This window comes from Terrapene carolina, unplaced genomic scaffold, assembly GCF_002925995.2.
Source record: "Terrapene carolina triunguis isolate 2854851 unplaced genomic scaffold, T_m_triunguis-2.0 Scaffold674, whole genome shotgun sequence".
Classification (NCBI taxonomy): domain Eukaryota; kingdom Metazoa; phylum Chordata; order Testudines; family Emydidae; genus Terrapene; species Terrapene triunguis.
The window spans coordinates 464,094-474,458 of record NW_020665025.1 but is presented as its reverse complement, the minus strand read 5'-3'; the positions used below and the strand labels follow the sequence as shown (position 1 = coordinate 474,458).

Genomic DNA, 10,365 nt, shown 5'->3' with positions numbered 1-10,365 from the left:
TTACGCCGCCCACCCCCGCAGGGCGCTGGGCCCCGCTGAACGGGGCAGATGCTGCTTCAGCCCGTCCCCTCAGTAGTCGTCCCGCCTTTTCTTGACTTTCTTGGGTTTGACGTTCATGCGTCTCCAGAAGGTGGCGGTGGAGCGGTCCTGCTTCGTCACGCCGCTGAAATCGAAGGACTTCAGCTGGGGCAGCACGGACAACACGTAGCTCCTGTGGGAGAGCGGCCGGTCAGGCCCAGAATGGGGGGGGCTATCAGGCCAGGGCTACTCCCTGGCCTCCCCTCCGCAATGCCAGGGGCTGCTTCTCCTCCCCTCCCCCCAGCTCACGCGGTACGCCCCAGCTTGGGCCTAGAGAAGCCCTCGGTAGTAGATGGAGGCACTGCTTCCTCTCCCCAGGGGGCCAGAACTAACTGCTGCAATCAGTGCTGCCCACGAGTCCCTGATCTGCCTCCTTGCAGCCTCTCTCCTAGGGCCAGACAGCACAGGGTGTCGGATCGGGGTGCCTTTGGGATCACGTTGGCACTGGGCCCCTCTGCAGCTGGGCCTCTGGAGCAGAGCAGATTGTATAAAATCAAGGGCAAGACCAGCGATGCGCTGCCCATGGGCTCCTCCCTGGCTAGGTGGATCTTGGCACCTACGCTGCAAGGGACTAGACCTGAAGAACAAATACAGCTCGTCAGCACCTCCGTTACCTGCTGCCGCTGCTCCGTGCTCTCGGACCCTGCTGCCTGAGTGGGGTCGCACGTCTCCCGAAAGGGAGCAGGGTTAACGAACAGCTGGTCGAGCCCGGATAGTGGAGGCATCATTGAATTTCAAATCCGATTGGCCGGCCTGCTCCGTCACGCGTCTCGGAGCGACGGCAAGTGATTCTCCGAGGACCAGTCCAGAACCACTGCTTGGGGCCTACACAACTCCAGCGTGAGCGAGGAGACCGGGCAGGGACTCAGGGGATCTGGGTTCTCTGCCGCTGCCCTGCCCTGCTGGTGACCTTGGGTGAGGCCTGGGGATGGACTTTCACTATGTGAACGTGCGGTGCCCAGCACGATGGGACCCTAAGCCTGATGAGGGTCTCTGGCCCTGGCTGTCCTCTGGCACTGAGGAGAGGATCTGTAGACGCACATGCATGGGGCAGGCTGGCTCGTGAGTAGGGTTGACAGGAGCCGGGCCTAGCCTTTTAAAAGTTTTCCCTTGGCATGGTCTGGTTTGTGTATCCCAGAGGGGGGGTGTGGGGTCTTGGGCAGGGCGCAGCGGGAGTCTATTGACTCCAGTGGAGGTGGATGGGGCCCTGAGCGCGTCTCTCTGGGCACCCTGGCAGCAGAGGGCAGAGAGCTGTTCCCCAGGGCTGGGCTCTTCTCTGCGCCCACCGTCCTTCCCTCTCCCCGAAGCACGAGCTGGCTGAGCCCCTCTGCCCCACCTGTAGCCTTTCTCCTCCTCGATGGGGTTTCCGTGCAGGGTCAGCGTGCGCAGGCGCGGCAGGACGGCCAGCTTGTCCACCTCGCCGAGGCTCTGGATGCTGTTCCCGTGCAGGTTGAGGGCCCGGAGGTCGGGGTACATAGTCAGCACCTGCAGCCACAGACCCCCCAGCCCCAGTGAGGGAGGGAGTGGAGAGCCTGGACACAAAGCAAGCCTCCCCCAGGGTGTAAGCTGGGCCATAAGACCCCCACCTCCCGTCAAAAGCAGCCCCACCCAGGCTTTGCCTTTCCTCAGCCTCTATCACCCCAGGAGTCCACAGGGCTTCATGAGCATGGAGCAGGGACCTTCCCACCAACAAACTAGGGAAATGCAACCTCGCTGGAGCTACTGTAAGATGGGGGCATAACTGGTTGAAAAACCATTCCCAGAGAGTAGTTATCTGTGGTTCTCAGTCATGCTGGAAGGACATAATGAGCGGGGTCCTGCAGGGATCGGTTCTGGGCCCGGTTCTGTTCAATATCTTCATCAATGATTTAGATAATGGCCTAGAGAGAACACTTATAAAGTTTGTGGACGATACCAAGCTGGGAGGAGTTGCAAGTGCTTTGGAGGGTAGGATTAAAATTCAAAATGATCTGGACAAACTGGAGCAATGGTCTGAAGTAAATAGGATGAAATTCAATACAGATAAATGCAAAGTACTCCCCTTAGGAAGGAACAATCGGTTGCACACACACAACATGGGAAATGACTGCCTAGGAAGGAGTAAGGCATAAAGGGATCTGGGGGTCATAGTGGATCACAAGCTAAATATGAGTCAACAGTGTAATGCTGTTGCAAAAAAAGCAAACATCATTCTGGGATGTATCAGCAGGAGTGTGGTAAGCAAGACACGAGAAGTAATTCTTCCGCTCTATTCCACATTGGTTAGGACTCAACTGGAGTATTGTGTCCAATTCTGGGTGCCACATTTCAGGAAAGATGTGGACAAATTTGAAAAAGTCCAGAGAAGAGCAACAAAAGTGACTAAAGATCTAGAAAACATGACCTAGGAGGGAAGATTGAAAAAATTGGGTTTGTTTAGTCTGGAGAAGAGAAGACTGAGCGGGGACAGGATAATAGTTTTCAAGTACATAAAAGGTTGTTACAAAGAGGAGGGAGAGAAAATGTTCTCCTTAACCTCTGAGGATAGGACAAGAAGCAATGGGCTTAAATTGCAGCAAGGGAGGTTTAGGTTGGACATTAGGAAAAACTTCCTAACTGTCAGGGTGGTTAAGCACTGGAATAAACTGCCTAGGGAGGTTGTGGAATCTCCATCATTGGGGATTTTTAAGAGCAGGTTAGACAAACACCTGTCAGGGATGATGTAAATAATACTTAGTCCTGCCTTGAGTGCAGGGGACTGGACTAGATGACCTCTGCAGTCCTGTGATTCTATACATAAGCGCCGACTCCATCGGTGCTCCGGGGCGGGAGCACCCACAGGGAAAAATTAGTGGGTGCGGAGCATCCACAGGCAGCCAAGCTCCCCTCACCCACCGCCACACCTCCTCCTCCCCTGAGTTCGCCACGTCCCCACTCCTCCGCCTACCTCCCAGCACTTTCCGCCCGGCCGCAGCCAAACAGCTGTTTGCAGTGTTAGCATGCTCCAGGAGGGAGGAGGAGGAGCGGGAACGTGGCATGGTCAAGGGAGGAGGCGAGGCTGGGGCGGGATTTGTGGAAGGAGTTGGAATGGGGGCAGAGTTGGGGTGGGGACTTTGGGGAAGGGGTTGGAACGGGGGCGGGGGCGGGTCAAGCACCCACAGGAAAGAGGGGAAGTCGGCACCTAGGATTCTATCAGTGGGGCGGGACCACTATCCCAGCTCTGCGGAGTGGGAAACTGAGGCCCAGGGAAGAGCTGGGACTCACCCAAGGCCACACTGGGACCCAGCTGGGAAAAGCAGCCTGATTTTACCCAGAGCTTAGGGGACACACAATAGGGCTGTGATTTCCGAAAGAGCTCACCATTGGCCTGTCAGCCCCCCTTGAACTCCGGGGGGCTTTTACAATGGCAGCAGAGTTAGGCCAACACTGAGTCCCTCCGAGCTCCCCGCAGCTCTGACTGGCGGGGATCCCCTGAATCGCCTGAGTTCCCTAAAGGTGGCCAGGGCATCAGCCCCGCTCCCCACAGCAAGCCTGCTCTGCCCGTTGTTCCCCTCTGCCACCGGGGCAGGGGGCAGAACGGACCTGGCGGTGAGCAGCACTTGGGCTGTAATCAAAGTCTGGTGAGTCAGGGCTGCAGAGCAGTAACACCGCCATGGCGCCACCTGGGAGCACTTTGGAAATGGAGTCTCCCAAACCCCTCCACTCACTGCTAGCCCTGGGCAGTGTTGGCTCTTACATCCCATGTACAGGTGAGCAGCTGCAGTGTGTAATCCGGCTGTACTCACGTGGCTGTGGCGCTGCTTCAACCGCACAGCTCAAAGGGGGTGGAGGGGTATCACCACTATTTTACAGGTGGGGAAACTGAGGCACATAGAGGGGCAGGAATTTGCCCGAGACCTCAGGGGGAGTCGGTGTCAGAAGCAGGGTTAGGAGCCTGCCCCGTTGAGGGCTAACCCCCTAGGCCACCAGCCCACAGTGCTCCCGCTCAGCCGTACCGGGTCGATGGTAGACAAGTCGTTGAAGGAGAGGTCGACCCAGGAGAGCTCGTCGGGGTACTCCAGCAGCTGCTCCATGGTGGAGGCGAAGTCGGTCAGCTCATTGATGGTGTTGTTATTCAGGCGCACCGCCTGGGTCAGCAGCTTCCCCCCGGCCGAGCGCTTGATCACCTTGAGGCCAGCCCGGGGCTCCTCTGTCAGCAGGTCTAGTGGGGAGAGTAGGTGGGGGGTTAGAGCAGCCTAGGGAAAGGGCGCGACCTGCTGCGGCTTCGGTCGGCGGCAGCAGTGACCGGCTGGGCAGCCACAGACCCGGTCTACCTTGGTTCTGATACGGCTCCCATCACCTTGGTATCTGGGCACGTCCCTGCACTCTAGTTAACCCACCCCGCAGCTGCAGGATCAGAGAGGGAGGGCGCCGCTGGTTCCCCGCGCTCATCGCCAGTGCCGGCACAGCCTGGTTCTCTACAGCAACAGGCTCCAGGCTCGTCTGCGGCGGGTTTTAGGGACCCATGTTGCTCGTTGCTCCGAAGCTGGTGGAAATGCTGGTCCTGAGGCTAAGGCAATGGGCCGAGGTGAGGCAGACCCAGCTTCCACTTCTGGCTCTGCCACACGTTCCTGGGTGACCCCGGGCAACTCACTCCCTCTCTCTGGGCCACGGGGCACAGGTCATGGTACGCCCTTCCTTCCACTTGCGTCTGGGCTCTTCAGGGCAGGGGCTATGTGTCCGTGCAACACCTCGGACAGCAGGGCCCGGAGTCTGGCTGGGGGCATTACCAGCATTTTGCTAAGGAGGGGCGCAGGTTACCTGCCTGGTCACCCCAAATTTAGCGGTGCAACCTGGTGTACAGGGTCACCACACCACTCCAGGCTGGCCCGGCCGGCCCTCTGTCATGGCAGCAGGGAAGGGGCACCGCTATGACGCCACCCAGATCTGGCCAAGGGGGAGGGCTGTCCCCCTGTCCCCCCCCTGCACTGCCCCATTGCACCCCTGAGTACAACATCGCTTGACGTTGTCCCTGCCGTTGATGAGAACGCAGCAGTAGGGCGGCCAGCGGGCTAGGAGACCTGTGCGGCCGGGCAAACCGCATCGGTAACAGGACTGCTCTGCGAGAGAGCTCCCGGGATCTGACCCTCTTCCCTGGCCGGGTCTGTGAAGCCTGCGGCGGTGGGACAGCAGGGAGCCAGCGGACTAAGACTAAACCAGCTGCCAGCGAAGGGCACCTTCATCATGCATAACTCAAAGCAGCCCAGGCTGGCCCAGAGACACGCCCTTTGCAGGGGGACCCCGACACTGGGGACAGAGGCCCTTCGCACAGCCGTGCGCTTTGCTTGCTCTGGCTGAATCCCATCACACGACAGAGGTGGCGGCAGCATTGAAACATGCAGTTGGCTTATTTCCCACTTTGCTCTCCGTCCTTTCCCGGTCACTCCCAGTGCCTTGTGCTGCTGCTCGGGAAGCAGCGTGGAAGGGTTAGAGGAGGAAGCGGGAGGCAGGACTCCCGGTTCTATTTCCGGCTCTGGAAGGGCGGGTGTGCGCTGCTGGTGGGAGGCAGGACGCCTGGGTTCTCCTCTCACCTCTGCCACTGACTCCTCTCGTGAGCCTGAGCAAGGCACTGGAGCTCCAGGCCTGAGTTTCCCCAGTGGGAGACTGGTCCTTGCATGAAACGGCCTTTCTGCAGGGCAGGACAGCTAAGGAGCCAATGAGCGACAGCTGTGGTGGGGACAGAGCCCTAGCGCCCCCCCCCCCCCCCCCCCCCCCCCCCCGCCCCCAAAACAAGTCTGTGCTAGTTTGCTTTGCAGAGTAAGAGCCGCACCTTGGATGAAGCTGATGCCTCGGAAGGAATAGTCCAGAGGAGGTGCCTGCAGTGAGATCTTACAGCAATCCCATCGCACGCTCATCTTTCAGGCCACGCTAGGAAAAACCGCAGGAGAGGGATTTTAATAAAGAAACCGGAACAGCCCTTAAGGCGTCACAGCCACAGCCAGGCCACACCTCACAGCAGGACTAGAACACAGCTCCTTTTGGGTCCAAAGTCCAGGGCCCTTCCACCTCCACTAGCAGAGCCTCTTCTTTAGTAACGAGCAGTACGGGGCTCATGACATACGGCTGTGTAGTCCTAATTCCATCCAGGAGAGGGCAGTGGTGCACAGACACACTAGCTGGCTCCCAACGATATTTTGTGCTGCTGAGGTGGAGCACAAATCAAAGGACATTTTCGTCTTCAACCCCCCCACAGCATCATGGCATTCCCCCCTTAAGCAACCAGACTAGTATGAACCGGGCTGCACCTGCAGCACCGCAAGCTAACGATGTCACAACACCATCAGATGGCGCCATTCAACCGAGACGACCCCAGCGGCTTCCACATCCGTGCCTCTGGAGTGCAGCCACCTCTGGGGTGGAACTGGCAGCTGTTTAACAGCACGAGGCACATGACGGGTTAGGGTAGGAACAAGAATACCGCATCCAATCAAAAGGGCAGGGGAGCTGAAGTTGGCAACATTTAACTTCACGTTTAATTTTGTGGAGCGCAGGTCTCTGAATTCACTAGGGATGGACGCAGCTAGCTGGTTCCCGGCCCAGGAAGTTCAGGCCTGCCCCTCGGAGCTAATGAGCTCAGCCCAGAAGGGGATTGAACAATGCAGTTTTGTTCCCAGTTCTGCTACTCTCTCCTTGTGCAAATTCCCTAATCCCACCGTGCCTCAGTTTCCCTGTACGGGACCAGAGAATGCAGACCACACCTACAGAATGGGGGACTATCTTGGAAAGCAGTGACCCTGAAAAGGAGCTGGGGGTCACAGTGCATGAACAATATGAGTCCCCCGTGTGACACAAGGGCTAGCGTGGCCCTTGGTTGTACAAAGAGGGGAGCAGTGAGCAGGGTTAGAGAGGCGATTTCCCCTCTGTATCCAGCATTGGTGAGACTGGATACTGATCGCCGGACACCGGATACTGCCTCCAGTTCAGCTGTCCACATCTGTAAAAGGTTGTTTACAACTTGAAGAGGGTGCAAAACGGAGCCCCCCCAAAATGATTCAAGGGCTGGCAAACAATGCCTGTGAGTGAGAGACTTAAAGAGCTCCGTCTGTTTAGCTTCTCCAATAGACGGTTGAGAGGTGACGTGATTACCACGGGTAACTACCTTCCCAGGGAGACTACGCCAGATCACGGGCTCTTTAGTCTAGTGAAGAAAGGCAGAACCAGAGCCAACGGCTGGAAGTTCAAGCCAGACAAATTGAAATGAGAAATAAGGCACTAAACCGGAGGCAGGCAAACTACGGCCCATGGGCCACATCTGGCCCGTGGGACCCTCCTGCCCAGCCCTTGAGCTCCTGGCCCGGGAGGCTAGCCCCCGGCCCCTCCCCCGCTGTTCCGCCTCCCGCGCAGCAGCTCGCTCTGCCGCCGGCGCAATGCTCTGGGCGGTGGGGCTGTGAGCTCCTGGGGCAGCGCACCTGCAGAGCCCGGTCTGACCCAGTGCTTTGTGCTGCGTGGAGGCATGGCGGGCTCTGGCCAGGCGGCGCGGCTCTAGCGCTGCCAGCCACCAGTGCTCCAGGCAGCACGGTAAGGGGGCAGGGAACGGGGGGGGGAGGGGGGTTGAATGGGGGCAGGGATCCCGGGGGGGCAGTCAAGAATGAGAGGAGGGGTTGGATGGGGCGGCGGGGGGCAGTCAGGGGCAGAGGTTCTGTGGGCACTCCGGGAGGAAGGGGTGGTTGGATGGGGCGGTGGGGGGCAGTCAGGGGCAGGGGTTCCAGGGGCAGTCAGGGAGGAAGGGGTGGTTGGATGGGGCAGGGGTCCCATGGGGGCAATCAGGAATGAGAGGAGGGGTTGGATGGGGCGGCGGGGGACAATCAGGGATGGGGGTTCCAGAGGTGGTCAGGGGACAGGGAGCGGGGAGGGTGGATGGGGCAGGGGTCCTGGGGGAGGCATCAGGGAACAGGGGGGGTTGGATGGGGCAGGAGTCCCGAGGGGGGGAGCGTCAGAGGGCGAGAAGCAGGGAGTGGGGTAGGGGGCGGGGGCCAGGCCATGCCTGGCTATTTGGGGAGTCATAGCCTCCCCTAACCGGCCCTCCATACAATTTCTGAAACCCGATGCTGCCCTCAGGCCAAAAAGTTTGCCCGCCCCTGCACTAAACACAATGTTTACGGAGGGTGATTAGCTATTGGAACAAACTTGCCAGGGAAATAAATGGTGGATTCTCCTATCTCTTCGATCCAGGCAGGAGGCCTTATGGAAGATGCTTTAGCCAAACACAGGTTATCATCCCCAACACAGCGGCTGGGTGAAATTCTCTGGCCTGTGCTATCTAGAAGCTCAGACCGGATGATCTATGAATCTGCGTAAGGGGAACCATGCTCACCTCCCAGCAGAGTTAATTAGCTAATGTCTGGAAAGCTGGGAGTGTTACTATTCTCCACCGCCCTCGGCTGTTGCATACTTTCCTTCACGCCGGTGGAAATGCACGGCTGCCTCTGCCCTGACACGCTGATTTCACAGATGTTGTTTTATCTTCTAAGAGCTGATTTTCAAATAGTGCTTTTCAGTCCCTAAGCACTTGACAAGCTAACAACACATCCAAAGGGCCAAAGCTGTTTAAACATTCATTCATTGAGCTTCCCAAGTGTCATATTAGGAAGTCAGTGTGGTTGCCTCCATTTTACAGGTGGGGAAACTGAGGCACATAGGGGGTTAGATATTTGCCCAAAGTCACACAGTGAGCCAGAGGGCAAGCCAGGTGGTCTCCTGACTGCAACTCCCCTGCATTTAACAAGGGCCCGTGGCCCCTCCATTTTCCTATGAGGCGATCACTCTGCCTTTGAAATGCAGTCACCTGGCATACAGCACAAGAGGTGATGGTGTTAAAGGGGACGCTTTGAAAACGTCTACTCCACAAACAGCACCACTGGACTGGTAACGTCCTGCGTGCAGTGAGGCTCCTTCTGAAAGACAGAGTGAGTTGGTCCCCGAAGCTGGAGCCAGATCTCTTTAATACAGATCTCTCTGTGTGAGCAAACGGCTCCGTTCCAGGGGTGCTCACACCCTTCTCAAGGCTGTGAAAACAGCAACTACAGTACAAAGGACAGCGCCCCAGAGTGTGGGGCTGAACGGGACTCAGCGACGGCAGAATGCGGTTTGGCAATTGGGACACGGATGCCAATTCTGCCCTTTGCCGGGGGCCATTTGTACACAGTCAACTTGCAGGTTACAAGCACTTTAAGGCACCCAGATACCAGGGTGATGAGGGCCATATAAGAACCTGGATAGGTAACTAGAACCTGTCTTTCTTGGGAGCAGGGGGAGCTGCCTCAGTTTCCACTGAGCCATCCCAGGAATGGCACCCTCGCTGTAAGCGCTGCTTCACCGAAAGTGAGGCCCTGGGAACTGGGCACCCCCTGCAGCTGCGCCCCCTGGCTGCTACCTGCCCAGCTCTACACACCCAATTCACAGAGCTACACACTCAGTTCAGAGCTCCGCACTCTGTCACATCATAGGTTTACATTTACAGCACCGTATTTTCACACTCGGCCTGCCCTTGCACAATTACCACGCTCACTGCCCGGCTTTTCGTGTACGCTGTGCTCTTGCATAGCTTTTCACACTCGTCAAGCAATTACATGGATTTTACACTCACCAGTGCCCTGCACAGATTTTCATACTCACTAGGCCCTGGCCCCTCTTTTCACACTCAATAGCATCTTGCACAGATTTTCACACCCACCTTCCCCAGGCATCTTTTTTCACACTCACCAGTGTCCTGAACAGATTTTCATGCCCACTAGCCCCTGGCCCTTCTTTTCACACTCACTGCAAAGATTTTTCACACTCACCATCTCTGCTCCTCTCTCTCTCTGTCTCTCTCCCCTCACTATATGGAACTCTCGGGGTAGCTATGGTAACCAGAACCACACCAAAAGCCCCACCCAGCCCGGACGCCGCAAGGCATGCTGGGAAGTGTAGTTACGGGGGGGCTAATTGGGAACTACATTTCCCAGAGGGGCACGCGGCGAGAGTTCCTCACCTCTCGCGAGATCTACTCCGGCCCCACGCTAGGGCTCCTGGGAGCTGTAGTTCCCTTCACGTAATATGCGTCAGAGGACGTACACGCGGCCTGCAGCCAATAGGGAGGGGGGAATGGGGGGCGGCGCAGCTGTTTGAATCGGTGAGGGCCGCGCTGCCGCGCAGGGGGAGTCACGGGGCATCGCCCGCCCCGCTGCTTCGAGGCAATACGGTAAAGGGGGGCCGGGGCCTGCCCCTGGCGGCGGCGGGCGGGGCTGCCGTACGGGGGTGCGGAGGGGCCTCGCCCGGCCACGGGGC

General features: G+C 58.1%; 2 protein-coding genes across 2 annotated transcripts in view; one reads left to right on the top strand and one right to left on the bottom strand.

The window, feature by feature from the left end:
* Positions 1–9,906, bottom strand: LOC112123137 (leucine-rich repeat-containing protein 51). The gene is made up of 5 exons (XM_026659762.2): positions 9,879–9,906; positions 5,867–5,964; positions 4,053–4,258; positions 1,415–1,563; positions 1–211 (listed from the first exon to the last, which is right to left on the bottom strand). The coding sequence occupies exons 2-5, from the start codon at positions 5,949–5,951 to the stop codon at positions 70–72; spliced, it is 582 nt and encodes a 193-aa protein (XP_026515547.1). The 5' UTR covers positions 5,952–5,964; positions 9,879–9,906; the 3' UTR covers positions 1–69.
* A 312-nt stretch (positions 9,907–10,218) lies between these two features.
* Positions 10,219–10,365, top strand: part of NUMA1 (nuclear mitotic apparatus protein 1) — a 75,140-nt gene continuing 74,993 nt past the window's right edge. Inside the window, exon 1 of the mRNA XM_026659739.2 lies at positions 10,219–10,279. The gene's annotated coding sequence lies outside the window, so the exon portion shown is untranslated. The remainder of the gene's footprint in view (positions 10,280–10,365) is intronic.

Bases quoted from the DNA above. Each gene is read 5' to 3' on its own strand.
- LOC112123137 (XM_026659762.2), bottom strand. From the start codon at position 5,951: ATGAGCGTGCGATGGGATTGCTGTAAGATCTCACTGCAGGCACCTCCT. The intron at 4,259-5,866 runs GTGCGGCTCTTA...TCTCCCCACTAG, and splicing joins AGGCATCAGCTTCATCCAAG to ACCTGCTGACAGAGGAGCCC. The intron at 1,564-4,052 runs GTACGGCTGAGC...CTGTGGCTGCAG, and splicing joins ACTTGTCTACCATCGACCCG to GTGCTGACTATGTACCCCGA.